This window comes from Podarcis melisellensis (assembly GCF_964234715.1).
Source record: "Podarcis melisellensis genome assembly, chromosome: 5".
NCBI classification, from domain to species: Eukaryota; Metazoa; Chordata; class Lepidosauria; order Squamata; family Lacertidae; genus Podarcis; species Podarcis melisellensis.
In genome coordinates this window covers 92,459,847-92,487,616 of record NC_138537.1, presented here as the reverse complement: position 1 = coordinate 92,487,616, position 27,770 = coordinate 92,459,847, and the positions used below count along the sequence as shown (strand labels likewise).

Genomic DNA, 27,770 nt, shown 5'->3' with positions numbered 1-27,770 from the left:
GTGACTCCTCTTCCTCCTTTTATCCATAGTCAGAAGGGCAGCCCTTTCCAAGGGCAGAACAGCAGGGACCACCCTATATCTCAGCACATGCTCCACTAAGCCCACCTGGACAATCTCTTGCTTTTGTTTCTTATCTACTCTGTAAATTAAGAAGGGTGGCGCTGTGGTCTAAACCACAGAGCCCAGGGCTTGCCGATCAGAAGGTTGGTGGTCTGAATCCCCGCGATGGGGTGAGCTCCCGTTGCTCGGTCCCTGCTCCTGCCAACCTAGCAGTTCGAAAGCACGTCAAAGTGCAAGCAGATAAATAGGTACCACTCTGGCGGGAAGGTCAACAGCATTTCCATGCGCTGCTCTGGTTTCACCAGAAGCGGCTTAGTCATGCTGGCCACATGACCCGGAAGCTGATGAGCACGCAACCCCAGAGACTAGTTAGATACTCTTGATAACGAATTAATTGCCATCTCCTGGGCAAAATCTTGTTCTAGATAGTAAGGGCTAAGCTCTTCTTCCAAAGCCATTTGTTCTTTGCCCTCCAAACAAAAGCCCTTTCTCAAAGTTCTTTTATCTGTATGGAGAGAAGCAAGAATAATTCGTGATTGAAACAAAAAAAATAGCTTGCTTTCTGTTTGCGCGGACCCAAATTGCCAGGCAATAACAGGTTTTCTATAAAAGCATTGTAACACGTACTAGATTCTAAAATGGTAAAAATATTGTTTAAAATGTGAACATAAGAAATCGCACATCAACATTCTTCTGAGTAGTAGAAATTCGTTTGATTTCGATGACATGTTTACTATCTGCCGCTAGCTTCCAGAGTACATCTGGCATATTATAATAGACAAAACATTAATTAACTATGCAACAAAATAATTAAACTTGTACTGTAGCTTTTACCTTACAACTCCAGCATGGCTTTCAATAACGAAGCAGATAAGACAAATAATTAAAACTGCACAAAACAAAACCAACCAGCCATCTGTAAACTACCACTAATCAGCCCAACATCTTAATTACAAAGAACTGCAGAAAGCGAGAGAGAGGCTTTTAACTGGAGCCTGGAGTTTCTGCAGTGTCAGTGCAAGATAATCCTCAGAGCAAGGGGTGTTATCTGCTCATGAATCACTGTATTTTGATGAAATATAGAAATAAAATAAAATAAATTGTCCAGTAGCACCTTAGAGACCAACTAAGTTTGTTCTGGGTATAAGCTTTCGTGTGCATGCACACTTCTTCAGATAGTGTATTTTGATGGTTATATCAGAGGCCTTCAATCTTTTTGGGCCTGCGGCACATTTTGAAATCTTAAGAAACTTGCCGCGGGTATCACAAAACATTAGTTTCCCAGAAGAAAAACAAGTGGCGATGGCAAAAAAACACCCCCAGCGCACCTACAAATACAAAATGGTAATTTGTACTCAGACAATAACACCCCACCCAACAAAAATAAAATATGAGAGGGGCAGGAGGTCAATGGTTCCAATTAGAATTTTTTCCTGGGTGATTTAAACCATGACTTAATTAAAATCAACCCTCCCTGACGGTTATGAATGCTTTCTAAATTTATATTGTCACTAAGAAATGAGTCTACTTGCTGAGGCAACGTAGGGGGAAGGGAGTGAAGGGGAAAGACAACTGTATATTTTTAAGGTTTTAACAGGGTAGCAGCCAGAAGTCCACCCCCCCCGCCCCCACCCCCAATGATATCTGATAAAAGAGCCTCTGCCCTGGGATCTAAACTGAAGATAACTCAGCTGCTCAGTAGGACAGGTGTAGGATCCCTGATCTCTTTTTATATCCAAACAGAATGGGGATTCCAGTTGCTTGTAGTTCGATGCAAGGGAATTACATCAGCACATTTATCTCTGTATGTGTGTTTGTGTGTGTGTGTGTGATCTGAAGTACTTCAACAAACAAAAGTTGTCATAACTGATTTATTCGCTACAAATGCCCTTATGAATTCACATTGCTCTTGTGGTTAATTCAGTTTATATGCCGCCCTTTTATCAAAAGATCTCAGGGCGGTGTACGGCATTAGAAACACAAAGCATCAGTGGTAAAAACATAGTAAAAAGCATACTGACTGACAGCCTAACAAATGGTAAATTCTTAGATAATCCGCTCTTTCCTTTAAAAATAGGGTTTCTTCAAATTCTGTTCACATTCTGATTGCATTTAAATATTTCAGAACAGCAAGTGTCATTTGAAAATACCCAAACCATTCCAGATTCTTAGGGTATCGTTTGTTGTTTAATCTGGCATAATCAATAGTTTTTGCGTTTTTAATAACATTTTGTACCTAAATGGATGACTCTTTTTTGTTTGACTTCTGATATTGAAATGCAGCTCAGCTAAAATTGATTCAGAGGGAGATACAGGTGGGCTTTTTATTTTAGCCGCCCTGAGCCCGGTCTTGGCTGGGTAGTCCAGGGTATAAATAAATATTTATGATGATGATGATGATGGTGATGATGATGATTATTATGGCACCATATTTTTCACTAATTGGATACAAAAAAATGGCTTTTCATTATTTTTCTGTACGTTTTCTCTCTCTCTTTTTCTAAAAAAATAATCAGTGCAACTTGAAATTTGCTCCCAAGTGCACACTTTGCCTCTGGCAGCCCTGCCCTTAGGTCCCTAAGTGGACCGAAGAGGCTGCTCAGCGGTTGTCAAACAAGAAACACTCCACCTGGTCCCACTCCCAGACTAATACGCCTGAAAATATTTTATAAGACATTGCTTTCAAGCCATCACTCCAAGGAACAATGTTATTCAGTGAGCCTGGCCACCATGGGGATATTCCAGGACAATCTGCTACAGCACCACCCATCTCTCATTTCTATCTCCTCCATCCTGTCCCCTTGCTGCCCCTCTGTATCCCTCCCCACCCCTTTGGTGCTGTTAGGAACTTCGTGTGGGGCTTTCCACGCACATATCCTTCCATTTCCTACTTTTTCACCATTGCGGGAGTTTTCTAGGAGGTTGCTCGCTCGGGTAATATCCACCACAGATTCTCAAGTCTCTCTGAACCAACAGGACATTTGCTCCTGTTCTTTTTGCCCGGGAATAGACAATAGTTTGAACTCTTCCATCAGTACTTCTCTTCTCTTCTCACTGTCCTTTCTGCCTCCTGTCCTTTGCATTTGAGTTTTCCTCTTTGCGCTTAGGCCTCGATTGTAGCTCATCAGTCTCCACTCCTTATATGGCTACTGAAATATTCCCTGCCAAATCTATCTCTTTATCCAGCTGTACGCTTTTTTTGGGAAGGGTGATGCATAAGAAATTAATGCATGCATTTTACTTTGGCACTTTTGCTGCCTGTGACCCCTTTTGGTGTTTCGCAGTAAACTAAAATGCTGCTGTCCCCAAATCTACTGATATATTTTTTTCTGTGCTAATCGGAGAACAGGCCAACATCCCTGTGGTAAGTTGCTGTTCTGGGCCTGGGGTGTTGAAAATTGCATACCCACTGGTGATGTTTGTTTATATATGTGCTGTGTATATGAAAAGGTAAAGGACCCCTGACAGCTAAGTCCATTCGCAAATGACTCTGGGGTTGTGGCACTCATCTTGCTTTACTGGCCGAGGGAGCCGACATTTGTCCGCAGGCAGTTTTTCCGGGTCATGTGGCCAGCATGACTAAGCCACTTCTGGCGAAACCAGAGCAGCACACGGAAACACTGTTTACCTTCCCGCCAGAGCGGTGCCTGTTTATCTACAGTGGTACCTCTGGTTACATACTTAATTCGTTCCTCAGGTCCGTTCTTAACCTGAAACTGTTCTTAACCTGAAGCACCATTTAGCTAATGGGGCCTCCCGCTGCTGCCGCACCACCATCACGCGATTTCTGTTCTCATCCTGAAGCAAAGTTCTTAACCTGAGGTACTATTTCTGGGTTAGCAGAGTCTGTAACCTAAAGCGTATGTAACTTGAAGCGTATGTAACCCGAGGTACCACTGTACTTGCACTTTTTTGGGGGTGTGCTTTTGAACTGCTAGGTTGGCAGGAGCAGGGACCGAGCAACGGGAGCTCACCCCATTGCGGGGATTCGAACCGCTGACCTTCTGATCGAAAAGCCCAAGAGGCTCATATACTCAGCCTGAATAGCTCAGTGGGTGGTGCTGATAACATGAAGGTTTCAGGTTCATTTCCCATATGGGTCAGCTGCATTGCAATGGGTTGGACTAGATGTTTCTCAGGGTCCCTTCCATCTCTACAATTCTATTATTCTTTGTATTCATAACCAAGGGCGCATGTTTGAAACCCTGGCATAAAGGGTACTGGAGTGAAAGCATCAGCTGTCTGAAGTACTGGGTCCTGGACACCTGCGTATGAGAGTGCAGAATCTATGAATTACTGGAAGACATCTCATTTTATTTTGTTTGGAAATATGATTGGGAACATGTTGCTGTTAAAATTGCAAATGCCAAGATAAACGCATTACCAAACTGAACTTCAAGTCCTTTCAAGGGTGGTAGAGAGCGTTTAGCTGAGCATTCCAAAACCTTTGGAATATAACATTGGGTTTGTGCTCAGTTTTTCCCTGTACTTGTTCCATGGTGTCCTAATATTTAACATCACATAGCACAATGGACTCGCTTCATAACCATCTGGTTGAGTACTAGATTCTTGTTTCTCTTCAATGAGAGAAAATTCATCACCTTAGGGTGCAAGTTGGGGAAATTATTTCTTTGAATGCTCTCCAGCAGCTCTTTGCATGCAGAAAGCTAGTATGTTATGCAAGAGGCTAGAATGTATCGCTTTAACTGCCAACGCTGTTACTAATTTTGGCTTTCAGGTTTGTCATTTATAACTTTGTCTAGCTGTTTGCTGCCTGTTATTAATTAAATTGCTTTACTATTACATTTGTATCCCACTTTCCTTCCAGGTTTTTTTTTAATAAGCATCTAGAAAATGTTTACAAATTGATTTTATCATCATTTTTTAATGGTTACCACAAATTCAGCAGAGATATGGGAAGGGGGCACAGGGAGAAAAGATTGGTGGGAGAGGAATTTTACCATTTATCAAGATGTGCGTACTGGCACCTCATGTTTCACCCCCCCCAAAAAAGACTATTGTTATACAGTCCATATAAAGTGTCGTATTCTTTGACAGTGTCTCAAACTTTAATCAAGAAAGTTAAACATGTTACTTTTCTTTTCTTTCTTCCCTTGCCTAGGCCCACCCAGAATTTCTGATAAAGTGATCCATCGGCAGTCTGTGAGATTAGGAAGAACCATCAAGCTCCCTTGCCCCGTGGAGGGTGACCCCCCACCCCTTACTATGTGGATGAAGGATGGAAGAACCATCCACAGTGGTTGGACGCGCTTCAGGGTCCTCCAACAAGGGTTGAAAATCAAAGAAGTGGAAAGCGAGGATGCCGGAACATACATCTGCAAAGCCACCAATGGTTTTGGCAGCATGAATGTGAACTACACTCTGATTGTGATTGGTGAGTACCAAGAGTGCTCTTCAGAGATGTGAGCCTTTGAGGGCTGCAAATCTGCTCTGTAAATAATCTACCAGCCTCTAGTTAAACTAGTCTGTCCCAATATTTACAAGCGTTTGCGGCGCTGCATGTCTCTGTGTTGCAGCCAGCAGCTTCAAGATAAGATTAGCCAGCCTTGTGCCAAAGGTTGCAAACAGACGGGAGTGATGCAATAATAGCTGATCACAGCGAGTTCCACACAGGAAAGGTTGAGTGATAAGGGGAGGTCACACCAGCCTTTGTGGTTGCTGCTGGTACATAATTGTTCTCAAAACAACTCTTTCTTCAAACCCATGTTTCACCTTGGGTAGCAAGGCAGGGGGCTACCATTATTGTCAAGAATAGCGGCAGGTGCCATAAATCATAGAATTGTAGCGTTGGAAAGGGACCATGAGGGTCATTTTCTGTGATGAAGGAATATTTTGCCCAATGTGGGGTTTGAACCCATGAGTCTCATGCTCTACCAACTGAGCTATGTATATTATAAAGTTTTACTGGTGGCTTAAAAATACGGGGTGGGGAGAATCTATTCTGCCTGTGCATTTCACCATAATATTCTGAATGAAGACATAGGTGGTCTACAGCCACAAAGGAGAACACAGAGTGGCAGGGTTTGAATAGACTAGCTTTGCCCCCCAAATTAATTTGGGACCAGATCCAGGTTAGGTTAGCTGGATAAAGCCTTCTTTGTAGTCTTTTCTTTTTCTCATCATCTTTGCAAAATAACTTTTCTCTTCGTGACCTGCCTTTCTTCTTGAAAACAGATTTTTTAGCTCTGTTTCAGAAATCATCCCCTTGGGGAGAGCATAGGTTTGATCATCCAAATTCATAAAGGAAAAAGCTGATTCAAACTGATCAAACGGGCCATGCACAGTGATGGCAGTTTGTAGATTATGATGATTTATAATATTCATCTGAAAATGGCACCTAATACTATGTACCGTATTTTTCGCTTTATAAGACACACCAGACCACAAGACGCACCTAGTTTTTGGAGGAGGAAAACAAGAAAAAAAAAAATTCTGAATCTCAGAAGCCAGAACAGCAAGAGGGATCGCTGTGCAGTGAAAGCAGCGATCCCTCTTGCTGTTCTGGCTTCTGGGATAGCTGCGCAGCCTGCATTCAGTCCATAAGACGCACACACATTTCCCCTTACTTTTTAGGAGGGAAAAAGTGAGTCTTATAGAGCAAAAAATACGGTAGGTGGAGACTGATGGGTTTAGGTATTGATATACTTGCTACAAGGTAAATTGCTTCTGTCTGAGCTAATCCTTGCTAAAAATAGCATCTCTTCAGTGTTCTAGAACGTGTTTCTCGTTTGTACAATAGCTACCACTCACTTGGATAGTTTCTGTGTGAAAGTACTATTCCTCCTGGTGCCTCAGATTTGTGGCTCACTAATGCTGTTTCTATTTAAACTCTGTTTATATTTTCTGTCAGGGGTTCCAAGCGAGCACAAGGGGTGACTGTCTGGCGCTTACAAAAGTTTCACTTGACTCCACATTTAAAGTACATGTGGCAAAGGCTGGGTGTTAGGGAAAATGCCCTTTTTTGAAAGCTACTCATTTTGTGTGAAGTTCTGGGATATATTATTTTTTTATACAGTACATGATGATGTGAGAGCCAGGACCAACCCCTATTTCAGAAACCCTAGGATTCTGTAGAATAGATGGGAAATAAATCCATTTCTTTTGGATCTCAGGATGCAGATCTGTTTCTATTACATTGGTACCTCAGTTTAAGAACAGTCCGGTTTAGGAACGATTCGGCTTACAAGCTCTGCAAAACTAGAAATAGTGTCCCGGTTTGATAACTTTACCTTGATCTAAGAATGTAATCCGAACGGTGGAAGGGCACCGGCTGCAGGAGGCCTCATTAGGGAAAGCGCGCCTTGATTTAAGAACGGTTTTGGTTTAAGAATGGACTTCCAGAACGGATTAAGTTTGTAAACCGAGGTACCACTGTACATCTCCTCTAGTCTCAACAAAGCACCCATCCTCTCACATGAGGTGCAGAAGGAACTTGTGACAAGTTCTCTCATCCAACTTCCTCCAGGCTTTTTAAAACACCTGAATATTTCTAACGTTTCTAACTGAATTAGCCTTCTTACGAGAACTGGCAATGCTTATATTCCATTCTTCTGTTTTTACGTAGTTTCTGTTGCCATCTGCTCTCAGGGCCTTACAATCCAAGGATCCTTTTCTTCTTTACCTCTGCAAAAAATAAAAAAACACAAGCAAACCTGTAAGCTAAACCAAAAACCAGTGTTAAGTAGAATGTACAGTTTCCTCCCATAGCTGAGCTTAAAAGGTTTTGTGGCTTACCACAAGGTTTTGGATGCTAATTACAGCGAAGAGACAGCTTTTAATCCAAATTCACATTCCAATGATTAAGTACAAGAGTTGCTTATCTGTTAGAGCAGCGGTTCCCAATTAGCTATATACAGCGGCCCCCCTGTTTTTCAAAAGCCAAGCCATTTTTGAAAATTTTTGATACCTTTGTTGTAGTTGTTGTAGTTTTTGGTATGTGAATGGTGCCCCGGACCCCCTACATCAGTGGTGTCCAAGCTTTTTTCAAAGAGGGCCAGATTTGATGAAGTGAAGGGCTGTGAGGGCCAAACTGTCACAGGGCCAGATTAAACCGACCGGCGGGCTGGATTAGGCCCCAAAATGGACTTTGGACATGCCTGCCCTAAATGGATTCCTTAGGATCAATGGACCCCCAATTGGCATCCCCTGCTAGAGAGTCATCTGTAGTCCAGAAAAACAGTGGTGCGGTATATTTTGTATATCTTCTGCATAAAAATCTTTGCACGAAGCTCTTCTCTTCAGCTGCCACTGAATGCTTATTTCTTATTCTTTTCTTTTCTTTTAATACCACTGGTCATTCAGCAACTAAATACAAGTATTAAAAGTAAGCAGAGGCCCTAATATGTAGCTCTTTAATCGCTTAAAAATGAAGAGCCCGTGCAGGTAAGGTAAAGGTAAAGGTACCCCTGCCCGTACGGGCCAGTCTTGACAGACTCTGGGGTTGTGCGCCCATCTCACTTAAGAGGCCAGGGGCCAGCGCTGTCCGGAGACACTTCCGGGTCACGTGGCCAGCGTGACATCGCTGCTCTGGCGAGCCAGAGCCGCACACGGAAACGCCGTTTACCTTCCCGCTGGTAAGCGGTCCCTATTTATCTACTTGCACCCGGAGGTGCTTTCGAACTGCTAGGTTGGCAGGCGCTGGGACCGAGCAGCGGGAGCGCACCCCGCTGCAGGGATTCGAACCGCCGACCTTTCGATCGGCAAGTCCTAGGCGCTGAGGCTTTAACCCACAGCGCCACCTGCGTCCCTTTTGCCCGTGCAGGTACTATCTTACAAAAGTAGTTTCTGTACAGAGAATGTAACCATTTTCAGGAGCCTGAAGGAATTTTGCCTCTTTCTGCAATAATATCTTAAGTGATGCTTGGGTTGTTGTATTTTACTTCTTGTCTGCAGCTTGCAAAAGTGCTTTCACTCAAGACACGCGTTGCCTTACCCTAAGTCATCCACAGGGCATGTGCCGTCCTTAAGAACCACAGTTTGTGAATTCATGTGTAGGTGTATTTCATCTGCAGAGTGCAGCTGAGGATATCATCCACAAAAGCACCTAACTCTTTAAATACTCTGATGGGGAATGTTGTTTATTAGAGCTCCTATTTTACCAAAAGTGTAGCTCTTGAAGGCAATAGTACAATGTCTACTGTGCACAACATTACCTTCAAAATAGCCTTTTCTTGCTAAACTGGTTATTGCTTGATTGTATTTTACAAGTTCTATGAAGTACAATCTTTGATACTTTGGCATATATATTAAAATTTGTAATAAGAATCTATTTTTTTAAAAAATAAGATTCAGCATATATACCCACAGAGAGATACTTTGGCCGCCATTTTTTGTTTATTCAGTATGTTTCCTGACATACTTAGAGCCCAAAATGTCTTCTGTGTGCATAAAAGATGGTCTGTATGACAGGTCTCTGGTGATCTCATTACTTGGTATCTCAAAACATCATTTTTAGTATTAAAAAGCTGTGGAAGCACATGAAATGAGAAATGTAGGTGGCATCTGACATCTCTGTTTACACTGCTGGCTTCTAAGCAAACATTTATCTGCATGGATTTGCTTCAGTTTTGGCCTTTGCTATTTGTCCAGAACCAATGGAACAAAAATTTTGAGACTTCAGAACAAATTAAAAAGCAAACAAAAATAGGTAAGAATGAAACTCTCTGATCCTGTTCAATGAATATACCTTTGGCAGAGTGAAACAGCTGGCTTTAGGTGCCATGAAAGAGCAATGTATTGATGGCTATTTATTTTATTGTTCCTGTATTTTAATTGCCAGGGGTTGTGGGGAGGTGCGTGTATGATTTTCTGCTGCAGGTTCCACAATAACTTGGCTGGCTTTAGGTACATTTTGGGGGTAGTGTGGGGGGAGCATTTGCTGCTTTTATCTTAGTCAGGAAAAATTATTGGGTTGACCTTAGATCAGCATTATCTCTGTTTGAGGTGGAAGCAACATATATCCATTATAAAGAATTTCTGACTTTTCTTGTGGTAGCAGCTCACCCAGCATTGGACGAAGCTAAGTCTACACTTTCTAAGAGAACTGGCATCAATAGTTATTGCAGGTGGCACTGAAGGAACAGTTAACAAAACATGCATGGATAAACGGAGGGCAGATGGACAGCTTTTCTGACTTATGGGCCAGCTTTGTTCAATATGCTAGGGTTGCAGAGCATGACATATATACCTGGTGCACATGGATCTTTGTAGAAGGACATTCTGGGATGACGAAGCCTTTTACTTTTGAGAAGCTATGGAAATACATAATTCTACTTACTGGGGTTGCTTTCTTTCAGTGTTTTGGCAGCATTTCTGTGTTGAAATTCCTCCTGGTGGTTGTAAATAGTTCACTTTGTGTACATGAAAAAGAATAAAACTACAGTTTTAAGAAAAAACGCAGAGCTGCTACTTTGTTTCTAATGCATTGGCCACATTCAGACTATTATATTGCAGCTTAATAAAGCAAGGTTTGAACAAGCCTTGTGCTCCTTCATTCTTCCCAATACTCAAGCCAGAATATTATCATTTCCTGTTATGTCTGAATGAACTGAGAATCTTTGGTTAACAGCTTCTGAACAAGCCAGGATATTAAGCCAACTTTAAATCATGGCTTTATATCCTAGCTCGTTTGGAAGACATCAACTCTAGTTTCCTAGTTCAGACATAATAGGTAACTGTAGTTCGTGTAACCAAGACACTTGTTTCAGATGGCAATCTACATACGCCCTCAAAAGATGTGTCTGTTTTGGCTTTCTTCTTGGAAATGAACATGGTGGCATTGCAAAGGAATCGGAGCAAGCTATAGTGGTTTAGGCCAAACCTCCCATAGCAGCGGGACGCGGGTGGCGCTCTGGGTTAAACCACAGAGCCTAGGACTTGCCGATCAGAAAGTTGGCGGTTCAAATCCCCGTGATGGGGTGAGCTCCCGTTGCTTGGTCCCTGCTCCTGCCTACCTACCAGTTCAAAAGCATGTCAAAGAGCAAGTAGATAAATAGGTACCGCTCCAGCGGGAAGGTAAATGGCGTTTCCGTGCGCTGCTCTGGTTCGCCAGAAGCGGCTTAGTCATGCTGGCCACATGACCCGGAAGCTGTACGCTGGCTCCCTCGGCCAATAAAGCGAGATGAGCGTTGCAACCCCAGAGTCGGCCACGACTGGACCTAATAGTCAGGGGTCCCTTTACCTTTACCTTTTACCCTTAGCAGCAGCCATGAACCATCTTGTTGTCTTGATTAGTCCCTGTGACTTTTGCCATGTCTGTGGCAAGCTGATGGCTATTAATTAACTTTGGGGAACGAAACAAAAAGGGCTTCCTCTAGCAAGCATCTTCCACTCATCATTTAATCAACTCTAAATTTCCGTATTCTGGGAAATGTCACCACCCTTTCCCACGAGGGACTCTTCCGTCACCTGGCCACGAGTTCTGGTTGTTCAGAGTCCCTTTCATGACCTCCCTGCATCTCTGTGGAAGGAAAATGGTCCTTTGTCATTTTATGTCACTTTCTCATCCAGTTCTGTCAATGAGTTCACTTGTTGAGTAGTTAGAGCTAATGCCCATCAGAACTCTCTTTCCTGTAACTGAACACTTCTCAGTCACCCCATTGTTCAGTCCTCCACACTCCCTTTCCCAAGCTCAGTCTCACTCTGCAGACTCTTACAGGGGAAAAAGACTTCTGCTTCCAGCTAGAACCCTCACCCAGGCCTCTTCTCCCCATCACCCTGACTCCCAGCTGTGTTTGTTGTTTACTTCAGATTAGTCAAGACCCTTGCAGGAAGTGTTCCCAAAGAAAAACCCTTTTTCTATTTTTGGAAACGTGGAGTGGATTCCCCCCTTTAAAAAAATAAATGGTGAGGGCACATAAAAGTATTCTCCATCTGTCTGCAAAGGGCCCGCCACCTGTTTCTTTAGTTGCTGTCAGAAACTTCTGACTCAGACACAGTTGTAGACCCGTAGTTCATGGTAAAGTTCAGGAGACTGATTCTGTGCAATTATACCTTTCTCAGGACGGGTACTTAACAGTGTTTTTCTCCATCTTCCTACCTCTGCCTTTCTCATGTCATTCCAAACCCTGGTGTGTTTAGGCTTGCGCTGCAAGTACGTCTCATTCCTAGCACCTGCCAACCTGTAAACCACTACAGATAAGATATTAGTATTTGTATTAGTATTAGTATTATTAGTATTAGTATTAGTATTATGTTCCTCCCCACAGCACCAAGATCCCTGCTGTCTTCCCCGCATCCTCTGTGTAGTAGTAGTAGTAGTAGTAGTAATAATAATAATAATAATAATAATAATAATTTATTATTTGTACCCCGCCCATCTGGCTGGGTTTCCCTAGCCACTCTGGGCGGCTTCCAACAAAGATAAAAAATACACTAAAATGTCACACATTAAAAACTTCCCTGAACAGGGCTGCCTATGTAACTGACAATGACACATGGCTTTGGGAAATCAGGCCAGCAATGCCCACACTGGTTGCTACCGCCCTTCGTCACTCACTGATACCCCCAATATTAGTAACTAGGTTCAGGATTAGCCCAAGGTAGTATGGTGGTTTTCCCAATAGTGAGGTATGGAAGTGAGACCTGGACCATAAAAAAGGCTGATTGCCGAAGAATTGATGCATTTGAATTCTGGTGCTGGAGGAGACTCTTGAGAGTCCCATGGACTGCAAGAAGATCAAACCTTTCCATTCTGAAGGAAATCAGCCCTGAGTGCTCACTAGAAGGACAGATCCTGAAGCTGAGGCTCCAATACTTTGGCTACGTCATGAGAAGAGAAGACTCCCTGGAAAAGACCCTGATGTTGGGAAAGATGGAGGGCATAAGGAGAAGGGAACAACAGAGGACAAGATGGTTGGACAGTGTTCTTGAAGCTACCAACATGAGTTTGACCAAACTGCGGGAGGCAGTGGAAGACAGGAGGGCCTGGCATGCTCTGGTCCATGGGGTCATGAAGAGTCAGACACGACTGAACGACTAAACAACAACAAGTATGGTGCATAAGGGACACGAGTGGTGCTGTGGTCTAAACCACTGAGCCTTCTGGGCTTGCTGATCAGAAGGTCAGCGGTTCGAATCCCCACAATGGGGTGAGCTCCCGTTGCTCAGTCCCAGCTCCTGCCAACCTAGCAGTTTGAAAGCACGCCGAAAAAATGCAAGTAGATAAATAGGTACCACTCCAGTGGGAAGGTAAACAGTGTTTCTGTGCGCTGCTCTGGTTTTGCTGTTCCCTTGCGCCAGAAGCGGCTTAGTCATGCTGGCTACATGACACGGTAAAACTTTCTGTGGACAAACGCCAGCTCCCTCGGCCTGTAAAGCGAGATGAGTGCCGCAACCCCAGAGTCGTCTGCGACTGGACTTAACTGTCAGGGGTCCTTTACCTTTACCTTTAGTATGGTGCCTGAATGTCCACATGATGACTTTCCACCCATTAATAAAGATGGTGCACAATACACTGGGATATTACAGGCAGCCCCTTTGTTTTTTATTTCATCCATTGGTGAAATGGGGTATAATGGAAACCCACTGAAAAAACCTGCAAACACCCTGCTCTGTCTCCATTCTGCCCTTTTTAGTGGCATTTCAGTGACATCTTTATGATGTTTCCGGGCCACTTCTGGGTTCGACGTGATGCACGTATAGATGGTCACACACGTATTGAACACACATAAACAGGATACTGCCTGTAATGGGAGCTGCCCTAGTGTATAGTGGTTTTCTTGTGTAGCGCCCATTAATTTAAATGGGACTTGTGTCAGAGGGTGTCCTATTGGATAATGCCCAGTGGGATCAAACCTGTCTTCTCCCATTCTTGTCATCCTTCATGGCATCCAGCATCTGTTACCTGTTATAGCCTGCACACTTTGTAGAGATGTAACATATTTTTTGCTCTATAAGACTCACTTTTTATCCTCCTAAAAAGTAAGGGGAAATGTGTGCGCATCTTATGGAGCGAATGCAGGCTGCACAGCTATTCCAGAAGCCAGAACAGCAAGAGGGATTGCTGCTTTCACTGCGCAGCGATCCTTCTTGCTGTTCTGGCTTCTGAGATTCAGAATATTTTTTTTCTTGTTTTCCTCCTCCAAAAACTAGGTCCGTCTTGTGGTCTGGTGCGTCTTATAGAGCGAAAAATACGGTATTTAAAAGAGAAAGGGTGGAACTGGTAGGAACAGGATTTGATTCCTTTAGTGTAAGCGGGGATCAAACGTGGCCAGTGGTGATGTCAACTTTCACTGCCTGCCCCAGTGTTAAATTAATCGTTATGTTCTTCTTTCCCCTTCTTTCCTTTAACGAGATTCTCCCTCCCCCCACCCCCCAAAAAAGTTTTCTTGGTTTCATTTGATTTTCTACCATGTTCAACTGTTGGGTTTATCAACATGCCATGAACCGGCCAACAAAAGACCCTCAGTTTAGAAGCAGCCTTCTCCTCCTCACCCCATGAAGTTGTAACATAGGAGTTAAGTTCAGAAGGTGACAACACCTGTTTGCAATTTAAAGGAAATGAAAAGATACTTTTTCCATGGCTATAAGCATGAAATTCATACACATACGTATGCATATACAGTTTCACCAACGTACTCCGTCCTGTGGTACACAAATGCAAACCAGAATTACTGCCAGTGTCAATTAAAACCCTTGAAGACATCTGGATATGCTTAACCCACAATTCCTTGCAGATGATTTGGAGTGTGTGTGGCGGCGGCTGTTACATCTATGCAACTATCAGGCCTGCATATTTTAATAATTACATTTATTATTAATAGTATTATTTTGAAGGAAAGCAACGCAACATGTCAACTGGTCTGACATTTGACCTGGTTCATAAATGGCTTCCTTTCATTAGGTGAGAGGAACTGAATCAACTGCAGGGGGGCGGGGTTTGGAAACCTGTGGCCCCTCCCACCAGCACTAGCCAGCATGGCCAATGGTCACTTGTAGTGAAGCCACAGGCTCCCCACTCTCTTCTAGGCCAAACTCTTTTCTGTTGTGTGCATTTCTTTTATGCGACGCAAAAGACATTGTCCTTCAACAATATGTGCTTTCAGTTGCAGAAGATTTCCGGGCCCTCTCAGTTTACTACCATCAAAGCTTTAAAGCCCTAAACAGCCTCAGTCCGCTATACCTGAAGGAGCGTCTCCACCTCCATCGTTCTGCCCGGACACTGAGTTCCAACACCAAGGGCCTTCTGGTGGTTCCCTCGCTGTGAGAAGCCAAGTTCCAGGGAACCAGGCGGAGGGCCTTCTTGGTAGTGGCACCCGCCCTGTGGAACACCCTCCCAGGAGATGTCAAAGAGAAAAATAACTACCAAACTTTTAGAAGACATCTAAAGGCAGCCCTGTTTTTAATGTTTAATAGGTTATTGTATTTTAGTGTTTTTGTTGGAAGCTGCCCAGCCAGATGCGCGGGGTATAAATAATATATTATTATTATTATTATTATTATTATTATTATTATTATTATTATTATTAATCAAAGACAGCAAGTGACAGTTTTTAATGATACAGAAACACCAGTGCGCATGATGCTTTATGGACATTAACAAACTTCCTACCCTTAGGAACATACCATTTCGGGTGGGGTGGGGTGGAAAGGAAGACAAGGTTGAAAGAGATGACCTTTTTAACCTGCCAGCAACAGATTTTTTAACGTGTTCACCCCAAATGTGCTGCATTCATTAGTATCTGCCCAGCTCCAGAGACTCTGTGACTGCAGGTTTCTGTTTGTTGTCAGCTTCACTGCTTGTAAGGTATCCCGCAATTGTGGTTTTGTTGCACAACAAGGAGGCTGAGATGTCAAGATGTTAAAAGCATGGGGGCACCATCTGCCTCCACCCATAAGGTGTCAGCTTTCGTTGTTTCAATTCCTCAGAGTAGCAGGCTGCCCCCAACCCTCTACCCAAGCAAGATAAATAAATAAATAAAACTTGTAAGAGAAGTAAGCAGATGTGCATTAAGAAATGTCCCACCTTTTTACATCTTCCAAGATAAGCCTGGGGTGTTTAAGAGGGTACATCTTTAAGTCAGAATGCTGGAAGAAGAGAAATCAATCCTGTTAGAAAATTACATTGGCCAACGTTTTCTTTTGTGAGAAAGCCTCCATCTTTCTCCTTGTTCCACTGCTGTGATTTCGTGTTCCTGTACAATAAGAAGAACAGTGAAAACAATGTGATTGTTTTGAACACTTAACTAAATGGCTGGCAGTTCTTTCATAAAATCGAATCCAGTAAGATAAGCCAGTGCTTTTCCATCCCAGAAGACCCTCAACTAGAGTCTCTTCCCTGCTTTCTTTTAGCTTTTTTCTCAAACACATGTTCCCTCTTCATGGAAAATTAGAAGCTCAAAGCAAGTTGTGCCAGGGGAAAAGATGGAAAATTCTCATAGCTTTAAGGATTTAAATTAGCCCAGTGTTGAAATAAGGAGGGGGGTGCTTTGCAAACATTCGTGCATTTCTACACCATTTGCAAAGGGTGGAATGCTATTCACAATGTCATGATGTATGGAGAGAAGGAGGGATGTGCTTCTACCTGATGCAGTCATTCTACAGAAGGGGTAGAGAAGTGAATCCAGCCAGTGTGATGAAGCCCAAGACAGTCCACTTATACCCTCTTTGTTGCCCAAATGCAACACAACAGCCTTGTACAGCTGCCAGCGCGTCTGGTCGTTGCTGCCACCACCCGCCTACTTACTCCTGTAGCCTCAGATGGGGAAGGAATCTGGGATGTACTAATAACAATAATAATAATAAATTTTTATTTATACCCCGCCCTCCCCAGCCAAGATCGGGCTCAGGGCAGCTAACAACCAATAATAAAAACAAATTGGTTAAAATACAATTTAAAAGATTAAAATGCAACATTAAAACATTAGGATGCAGCCTCTTCACAGGAGGAGAAAGGAAAAAGAAAGAGGGGGAGGGAATCAAACTGATTGTAAGCCAAAGGCCAGGTAGAACAACTCTGTCTTACAGGCCCTGCGGAAAGAAATCAGATCCCACAGGGCCCTGGTCTCATGAGACAGAGCGTTCCACCAGGCTGGAGCCAGTGTTGAGAAGGCCCTGGCTCTGGTTGAAGCTACCGTATTTTTCGCACCATAGGGCGCACCTAGTTTTGGGAGGCGGAAAACAAGAAAAAAATATTCTGAACCCCAGAAGCCAGAACAGCAAGAGGGATCTGGCTTCTGGGATACCGTGTGGCTGTTCTGGCTTCTGGGGTAACCGCGCCAAGCCTCTTCAGGCAGCGGGATGAAGGCTCCCCCTGCCCAAAGAGGCTGCGCAGGGCTAAAGCAGAAGCCAGGACAGACGCGTCGCTGAAGGGGCACTGTGCCTTCTCTCTCTCTGCGCAGCACCCCTCCTTCACAGGAGAGGTGCTGCGCAGAGAGGGAGAAGGGGCAGCGCCCTTCAGCGAGGCTGGAGAAGGAACAGAAGGAGACCCTTCTGTTCCTCCTCTGGCTTCCAGGACAGGCGCGTCACGGCGAAGCCAAGGAGCCTGCATTTGCTCCATAGGACGCACACACATTTCCCCTTCATTTTTTGGGGGGGGAAAGTGCGTCCTATAGAGCGAAAAATACGGTAATCTAACTTCCTTAGGGCCTGGGACCTCTAGGGTTTTGCTATTTATGGACCTTAAGGTCCTCTGTGGGGCATACTGGGAGAGGCGGTCCCGTAGGTATGAGGGCCTACTAAAGCAATTCCTTTTTAAAAGGTTCTGAGCCAGTGCACCAGCACTCCTCACTTCAGCCTACAGCGTTTTGGTTCATTTGGAGTGTAACAGCAGCCTGCTCTCTGAGTCTCTCCCAGACCTCAGAAGAATGCGCTGGCGACTTGCAATGCCAACCCTAAACTCCCAGGAGCCCGAATGCCAAGCATATGGGCACATGGGGATTCTGAAACCCTGAGATTGGCAACCACACACTCCTCAGCAGTCATATTAAGGAACTTTGGGGGGAAAGCAGGCAGAAGGTCCAAACATAATGCAAAATAAAACCGAGCACTGTGACTCTAAACCTAGCTTACGCACTGCACTCGTTCTTCAAGCTCGAGCGCAAAGAATCAGGAAGGCTGGTGAGCATCGTGGAAGATACAGCTTGGAATCCTGGTGCTAGAAAGGGAAGTGGATCCCCCTCAGGTTGGGAGGGGAACACGCTGCAAGAAACATCTCAGCTTTTTTAAAGCCTATCTCATGGGAGGGGGGACCCTAATCTTGACATACCTTGGTAGGAGATATGTGCCTACTAGACTTGGGGAAACGATGGGCACCTCAGGACCTTTCTTCACAAGCAGTGAGTCAGATCCTTATCTCCCCCACGCCACTGGGCCATAGGTTTTTTTAACATATCATTTTCAACAGTAATTAAACATACTTTTACATCTTATTCAAATTTTTGGCTTCCATCAATCCTGTCTGAAAATTTTCCAGTCTAATCTCTCAGTATGCATTTCTTATATTCCCTATTACATTTCAAACTCATAACCAATATCTCTATCTTTTTCTACTTTGTAACACTTCCTATACTTCTCCTTACAAAACTTCTTGTAGTCCTACTAGCGTAATTTGTTGATTACGGTTGCTCTTCAAATAATTCATATACTTCTTCCAATCTTCTGTCAATCTCTGGTCCCGCAGGTTTCGAATCGTTCCTGTCATTTTGTCCAATTCTGCCTAGTCCATTAATTTCGTCTGCCATTCTTCTTTCGTCGGAAATTTCTTCTTGTTTCCATTTCTGGGCTAACAATACTCTTGCCGCAGTTGTTGCATATAAAAACAATTTAACATCTTGCCTATTAATGTCCTGACCTACAATACCAAGTAAAAATGCTTCTGGTTTTTTTTTTTAAAAAATGTATATTTCAACATCTGGGCCAAGTCTGGCAGTAGGCTGGGGCTGCCGATCTACCAGTCACTGATATCACAATGACATCAGGTGCTCACACAATCGGCTGGGAAGGGATAGACAATTCTCTTGACAGGGAAGGGGCCTGACCTTCATCTTGCTCTCTCTAGGGAGACCCTAGGAATCTTTCCAAGACAAGTAAGAGCGCCGCACCAATTCCTAGTACCGTTCACTGTGCTGGGCTTGTCCTGCAGTAGTGTCTCCTGCCAGCTGCAAGCCCATTCTCGCCTTTTCTTTTTAGCCAGTACTTTGACAGGGAAAGTGACTCTGGACGAAACCTGGGCTATAGTTCTCAATAAAGTTGGACTGAATGAAGGAGGTGTGATCAATCATTTTCTTTTTCAGATGGTTGGATCAACCCTTTGCCAACCTGCTGCCTTCTAGGTGTTCTGGAGATTAACTTTCATCATCCTGAGTCAGCACAACTTTGCTGGGTGAGGCTGATGGGCGTTGTGGTCTAAAACATCTGGATGGCACCAGGTTGCATGATGGCCCGGCTGGGCAATACATGTGTGCCGTTAAAAGGAAGTGGATGGCAAACCAACCAGCCAACCAACCAAACAAACAAACAAACACACAAACAAGCCACTAAAAAAAATGAATGATGTGAGCTGCATAATAATAATAATAATAATAATAATAATAATAATAATAATAATAATAATTTATTTATACCCCGCCCATCTGGCTGAGTTTCCCCAGCCACTCTGGGCGGCTCCCAATCAAATGTTAAAAACAGTACAGCATTATGCCATGTGCAAATTGTATGTGTATGGACAAAAGGTTGCATAATATTTTCTGCTTTTGTTGTGTTGTGAGGTGGGACAGGTTATAGGAGCACTACACGAGAAAAGCTTTTATCATACTTTTAATTACTTCATGTACTGTCTTTCATTTACACTATGTAGAATTGTTTTACAGGATCCCATAGAGTGACGGATTATTTACCAGCTCTCTGCATACAACCGACTTCTCAATGTCAGATTAGATGTTCCTCTAATTGCAACCATGTCTGGGTTTTGGAAAAAAATCTAAAGCAAAGATCAGGAACACCAAACTCCCATTTCCCCACCACCAGGAAAGCAGCCCATAGGGAGGTGAAGATTAACCAAGCATTATCCCAATGGTAGTTAATAGTTGAGCAGGGATGACTTCCAGCTGTATTGGGGTTGCCTCTGGGGATGGAAGAGTTAAACCTCCACACCTTGTCAATTTCAGTCCAAGTAAATGTTACCCCCTCTGACTAAAATTTCGGTTTACAAAACCCATGGCTGCTATCCAGACAATTGGATTAACACTTACTTTGGCCCCTTGGAATCTGGCTTGCTTGACAAGGCTTGCTGTTTTCCAAACTTGGTGAGTAAAAGGAAGTCTAAAATCCCCACTAAAATACCACTGAAATATATGTCAAAATATGTATTTTCAGTACTGCTCAGTTCTGATCAGGTAGAGCTTAGGGTAGGAGAAGTAAAAGCGTGAAAAGGTTTTCAAAAGGGAAAAACCTCAATCCATTGGTGTAATTTTTCCCACGTGCAAGATAAATTGTAAAAAGGTGTATATATATATATATATATATATATATCTACGAAAGCATATATATATATATATATATATATATATATATATATATATATATCGCTCTATAATACGCACCAGACCACAAGACGCACCTAGTTTTTGGAGGAGGAAAACAAGAAAAAAAATTCTGAATCTCAGAAGCCAGAACAGCAAGAGGGATCACTGTGCCGTGAAAGTAGCAATCCCTCTTGCTGTTCTGGCTTCTGGGATAGCTGCGCAGCCTGCATTCGCCCCATAAGACGCACACACATTTCCCCTTACTTTTTAGAAGGGAAAAGTGAGTCTTATAGAGCAAAAAATACGGTATATACTTTATGGAATAGCAGTTTGGCTTCTTGGTGAATGCTTTAAATATCCTTCCTGATGGTCCTATAACACCTTGAGGCACTTGTCATTTGGGAGTGGAGATGATTTAGAACCCATAAAAATTTCCATGTCTGGTCAGGAGGGTTACCTTGGGTAATTTTGTTTCCGAAATGAGACATAGGCAGTCCATTCTGGAAGCTCAACAGTAGTTGAATTGAGGCAAATGCAAGCAGTAGTTCATGTATGAAAAGAACCTTTGTAGAGAATTATTTAAGGAATAAGTCCAGAGAGCAATGATCTTAATTTGCAGCTCCTTGTGCATTTAAAATGGGCTCGCATAAGTTAGAGAGCTATTAACGAAAATGAATCTATTTTATATATTTGTCTCCCGTTAGGAAGGAAAAGCTCTCTCTCATGTGTGTGTGTGTGTGCGCGTGGGCATATGTGTGTGTGATTTCTCCCCACCTCCCCCCAGTGCTTTACGCCAAAGCAGTTCACTTATGCGAACAGAGCTTGGCTAGGAGAAAAGCACCTGCAGCTCCAAGATTGGAAGGAGGTTTCACTGCATTCACTCACATGCCCTTTGGCCCTTGAAATAATTCCCATCCTGAGAAGTGAATGGGGACACCCAAGTTTAACAGTGTGGACCTATTGCCATTATATCTGGAGGTAACAGCCATGTCAGTGCCTGGCGTGCTCTGGTCCATGGGGTCACGAAGAGCCGGTCACGACTAAACGACTAAACAACAACAACAACAACAACACATGTTGACCCACATGTTTTGCCTTCTCATATGCCCATGGAGAGGGACACGGGTGGCGCTGTGGGTTAAACCACAGAGCCTAGGGCTTGCCGATCAGAAGGTCGGCAGTTTCAATCCCCGCGAAGGGGTGAGCTCCCGTTGCTCGGTCCCTGCTCCTGCCAACCTAGCAGTTCGAAAGCACGTCAAAGTGCAAGTAGATAAATAGGTACTGCTCTGGCAGGAAGGTAAACAGCATTTCCGTGTGCTGCTCTGGTTCGCCAGAAGCGGCTTTCACATGACCCAGAAGCTGTACGCCTACTCCCTCAGCCAATAAAGCGAGATGAGCGCTGCAACCCCAGAGTCAGCAACGACTGGACCTAATGGTCAGGGGTCCCTTTACCCTTTACCTTTATGCCCATTGAGAAACGTGTTTGTGAAACGTGGAACACTTATAAACACCAGCTCCAGCTCCTCAAAAGATTGTCTCCTAAATTTTTTACACATCACTTGGGAAGACAGGCAAACTAATGCCAGTGTACTGGAAGAAGCAAAGATCACCAGTATCGAAGCGATGATGCTTCAACATCAACTTCATTGGACTGGTCATGTTGTGCGGATGCCTGATTATCGTCTTCCAAAGCAACTACTCTCCTCTGAAGTGGAAAACGTAATGCTAGTGGTCAACAAAAGAGATTTAAAGACTCTCTCAAGGCAAATCTTAAAAATGTAGTATAAACACTGACAACTGGGAAACATTGGCCTGCGAAGTGCTCCAATTGGAGAACAGCCTTTACCAAAGGTGTCATGGGCTTTGAAAGACACTCAAACTCAGGACAAAAGGGAAAAACGTGCTAAGAGGAAGACACGCTTAGCAAATCCACACCGTGATCAACTTCTGCCCAGAAACCTATGTCACCACTGTGGAAATACGTGTGGATCCAGAATGAATTGTCTCCACAGTCACTTACAGACTCACTGTTAAATCTGTGCTTATGGAAGACAATCTTACTCAGCTACGAGTGATCACCAAAGGGGGAGGGGGAGGGGGAGGAGGATATAGGGCCTTTTATATATATATTTTGACAGCTAACACCACAACATCTAGTTTGTTCTTGCTCAGAACTGCTTCACACACCTGCTTTTACACCGTAAGTTGGTTTGACTGGTAGTGGCTGCATTGGAGTCTCCAAAGAGTGGGGGAGCAGTGGTCAGAGTGCAGTACAGTCATTGCAGCACTGCACACCTGGCTTCCTGATGCTGAGCATTGTTGCTGCTTACTGGGAGAGTGAGGGGCAAGCCCTTGGGACCTCTGCTCTCCAGGTGTGGTGGTAGGAGCCAATCTGACCCTGCGCTGAGCTCCCCACTCTTCTCCTTCTCCTCCCAGTTGGTAAGCGGCAGTGATGCTCACCATTGGGAAACCAGGTATACAGTGCTGCCCTACCTGTGCCGCCTCTCCATCCTTTTGCTACCTGAGATCCTGTAACTGGGTTGAAACTTGGAGTATGCAGAACATCTGCTCTAAGAATGGTTGCCTTTCTCATTGTGTCGCATGCAGTAAATATGTCCCTTGGGGAAAAGAGCAAGTGTCTCTCAAGGTGACCTGATAGTACTGAAAATGAAAATTGGAAAGTCAATATGTACAGCTCATTCTGGTTAAGGACACACGTCTTGCCGTAGTTGCTGGTGTAAAAAGAACCCACCAGCCACTGGGAACCTCTCTTGTGTGCAGAGGAGGCAGAATATTTGTGTGGCCATAAATCTTAGTATGCTACATAATATAGAACCGCTGAGTTGAGAGCAGGCACAGGGCTTTCGTTAGCGCTGTGGTCTAAAACCACTGAGCCTCTTGGGCCGCAACGGAGTGAGCTCCCGTTGCTCTGTCCCAGCTCCTACCAACTTAGCAGTTCAAAAGCATACCAGTGCAAGTAGATAAATAGGTACTACTGTGGTGGGAAGGTAAACAGCAGTTCCATGCACTCTGGTTTCAGTCACGGTGTTCTGTTGCTCCAGAAGCGGTTTAGTCATGCTGACCACATGACCCGGAAAGCTGTCTGTGGACAAACGCTGGCTCCCTAAGCCTGAAAGCGAGATGAGTGCCGCAACCCCATAGTCGCCTTTAACTGGACTTAACCGTCCAGGCGTCCTTTACCTTACCTTTACCTTTTATAGGGTTAGATGTGAGCAAAGCTACAGCAGGCATTTGACCTGCTCATGTAGTGTTGGATTAAGCCCTGTTACCTCTTCAGCCTCTGATACCTCCTCCTCCCAGTCTGCCCCCTTTTCTCCCTCTGACTACTCATCATCGTTCCACCACCAATCCCCTGGTACTGAGCCTTCTTCTCTTGGGGGATTCTCAGCTGGTTCCTCTCACCATTTCTCTGCATCCAACCAGTTTGTGACGATCTGGTTTCAGGACTTAGTCCTGCAGTGAACCTGCCCCCTCAGTTTCCCAGAGCCTTTAGCAGTCCCAACAGGTAGAACCTAGGAAGCGCATGGTAAAATGCAGCACTGCAGCAGTCTACCTGGGCAGGTGCGCGATGGCCTTTATCTTTTACAGTACCATTCTGCTTTCACCTTTGTCCACCTGGCTGTTGATGTCTTCGGTGCACTGCTGTCCTACTTTAAAACATAAAAAGTTAAAATGCTAAGCATCTGCATAGGCTTGTCTAAACAGGAATGTTTTTATCAGGCTCCGAAAGGAATACAATGAAGGTTCCTGCTTGATCTCAATAGACAGGGAGTTCCATGCTTCAATTTTATCGTAGTTTGGCTCAGTCCACAATGTCGCGCCGGGGTCATGCCTCTGCGATGTCTAACTTTAGCCACAGTATGCTGAGAGAAAGTAGGATTAAACAGAGGAGAGAGGCTGACAATTTTTGGCTTCGCTTTTAGCCGGAAGCTAAAATCGCATGTAGCTTTCCAGCACCACAGAGAGAGAGACACTGAATGGTTAGTATTTTCGGAACATCTTTTTTTCTTACAATAGCCAGCCAACTGCAAGATTTAATGTGAGTCTGGCAGATTGATTTACAAAGCACTCTTACAGATTCATTCTGCTCCAACATACCAGAATGTGACAATTAAGCCAACATCTGGAATTCATTGCTGCAGCAGATCCTAAGTAAACATTATAGCACTGTTGATTTCCTCGGCGCTGGATTTCCTCTTGCTACCACAGCTTAACTAGTGTTGTCCTGTCAGATAGGGCTAATGATAAAAGCAGAGCAAATGCAAGAGTTGTAATCCAGGCCTGTTTGCACCATCTCCCTTTAACAATCTGTATCATGGGTTTGGTTTTTTTTTTGCCATGTAAGGTTCAGCACACACATGCGCACACAGTTGTGGTCTTGCCGTGCGCCATGAGTTTTCCTACCTTGAATATTCCTGTAACCAGAGAGGCGTGGCTTCTGCTTCCCATGGCTGGGTCCCATACCCTTCTGATCCTGTCTGAACACCAGAATCGCAGGAGCTGTTCTGTGGGCAGTGCTGTCGCCCTTCCCCAGCAGATGTAGCAATGGGGTTGTCACCATAGCTGTCAAGCGTCCCTTATTTGGCGGGAAACTCCCTTATCCCATCGCCATGTCCTGCTGCTATCCCTTATTGATGATGTCCCTTAAATTTCCTGGGTTTCAAAGGAAGCAGCTCCTCTCCCTCCCTCCCTGCTGGCCAGGGAGGAGGGAGGCTCCAGCTGTGTTGCTTGGCTGCGTTGCTCACCCAATTAGGAGTCTAAGAACGACTGGGGGGTGGAGCTTGCATGCCTTGTGCTGATCCAATCGGCCGCGTTGCCTGGGGACTCGCCTTTGCTCAGCGCTTCCCAGCGGAGAGGTGACGGTGGTTTTCCTTGCTGCATCCCCTTTGCCGGGTTGCTGCGCTATGGGAACCACCGCCTGAGGCTTCATTTGGCTGCTGGTTGACTAAAATCTCTTATTTTGGCTGTTGATCCCTTATTTTAGAGGCTGCTGGTCCCTTATTTTCAAATCTGTAAGTTGACAGCTATGGTTGTCACGTCCCACATGATCTGCCCAGCCCACGGAACATTTTTCAAGCAGTACTGAAACGACACGAGATGCAGCAGCCAATGGAAAGTAGCAACCATACTGGTTCTGTAATACAGGGATTGTTGTGTAAGCTGCCGTTCCGGTGTGGAAAGGCACCATTATTGTCCTTTGCATTTTTGAATTATGACTGAGAGAAGAGTCATCTGATGCTGGCAGAGTTCAGGAACTGGCTTAATGCTGCCTCATCCTGCACTCCCAGAGAACAGAAATGAGTGGTAGTAGCTGTTTTAACCATTTCCTCCCGTTCTTCATCCCTACTGTTTCAGCATAATAAGAAAAGGAGAGAAAAATGATATATGTATACATATCCATATTCATATATAGTTAATAAAAAATACAAACTAATTCACAGTGTATCCAAGCATTTTCTTGCATTTTCTTGATATCTGTACAACAAAAACACTCCATTTCTTAACATATTTTTTTCTTAATTTTCTCCAAATACACACTGACTGACTGACTGACTGACTGACTACCTTTTCTCTGGAAGGGGAAAAACATGCAGATAATTACAATAAAAACAACACAGAACCAGCCCTTTACGGAAAAGCAGTCCCACTCTGACAGGTGAAATGTGAGTTTTAAGAGATAGGCTCTATAAATACAGAGCATCCCCCATGTTTCAGTCTAAACTTTTAGAGCTGCTCTTACAGGTGACAGTGTAAGAGACTGGATTTCAGAAGACCAAGGCATGTCTCTTTAAACAAAGGATGATGAAATGTACCTTCAAACTTTTTTATTATTACATTCATGCCTCGGGTTGCGCTCTGTGGCGACCCGGAAATAACGGAACGCGTTACTTCCGGGTTCCGTCGCTCGCACATGCGCAGATGGTCAAAATGACGTCATGTGCAGAAGCGGTGAATCGCGACCCACACATGCGCAGATATGCGGACGCAGGTTGCGTTCACCTCAGGATGTGAACGGAGATCTGGAACGGATCCCGTTCGTATCCAGAGGTACCACTGTAATAAAATAAAAAAAATCTTCAGAAAACCACAGGATGAGGAAGGAATGGAAGGTTACTGATAAGAGCATTTTTGCAAAGTTTAACTTAGTCTAAATTATTTCCAGGCCTTTAATTTTTCTGAAAAAGGTATGCTTATGACTAAGACCCTATGTGATGTCTTCTGAACTAATTCCTGTAGAAGTGTACACATGCAGTTGTTTCCTAGGACCGTTATCCATAGAAATTATTCAGAGATAAAATGGATTCTGAATTCTTAGTAGCCTCTGAGGAAGTGAATGGTGTGAACTGATGAACCATTTACACGAGAATATGTCTACGAGAAACAATACCCCCAAAATCCAGTGGTTGCAAGTTATTAAGTCAGGACTGGCCTTCTCTTTGAGTCCGATGTGGTTCAAAAGAGTAGCTTGAAAAAAATGCAAAATTAAAGACAAGTTTTTTATGTTCTAACACTTATAACTTTTTCCTTTTCTAGCCTGCCATACTTGCATTAGTGTGCTTTGGGGAAGCTCTAAAGCTGTTCGCCCCTGTCAGAACAACATACAAACTCCTGATTCTGCAGCCCTGGTCCTCTACACTTTGTAGCTGTACGGAGTAGAAATTGTAAGGTAATTGTCTTACAGTGCATCTTTAAGTACAAGTTGATATTAGAACCACAGTGACATGACACTGACAGCTGTAGGCTTGGAGCTGTAAGGGTAAGGATGAAATACTTTAAGAACAAGAAAAAGCATAAACTGATGAGTGTGGCCTTTACCCACTATGTCTTGTTTGGGATTTCTCATTGGTTCTTTGGTCAGTCGGATATTCATGTAGGCTGGTCACAACCTGTGTGGCTCTTGGAATTTCTGAATTTGAGACTTCATCATTATGAGAGCCAATTATACACATGTACATACAGTGTAGGGATGTGGGTGGCGCTGTGGGTTAAACCACAGAGCCCAGGACATTCCAATCAGAAGGTTGGCGGTTTGAATCCCCACGACGGGGTGAGCTCCCGTTGCTTGGTCCCTGCTCCTGCCAACCTAGCAGTTCGAAAGCACGTCAAAGTACAAATAGATAAATAGGTACCACTTCAGCGGGAAGGTAAACGGCGTTTCCGTGTGCTGCTCTGGTTCGCCAGAAGAGGCTTAGTCATGATGGCCAC

At 44.1% G+C, this 27,770-nt stretch overlaps 1 protein-coding gene across 1 annotated transcript in view; it reads left to right on the top strand.

Annotated features, from left to right (window-relative positions):
- The window catches only part of FGFRL1 (fibroblast growth factor receptor like 1), a 165,988-nt gene that overhangs the window by 75,131 nt on the left and 63,087 nt on the right, over positions 1-27,770 (top strand). Inside the window, exon 3 of the mRNA XM_081911793.1 lies at positions 5,183-5,455. Coding sequence (XP_081767919.1) covers positions 5,183-5,455 — 273 coding nt within the window. The remainder of the gene's footprint in view (positions 1-5,182; positions 5,456-27,770) is intronic.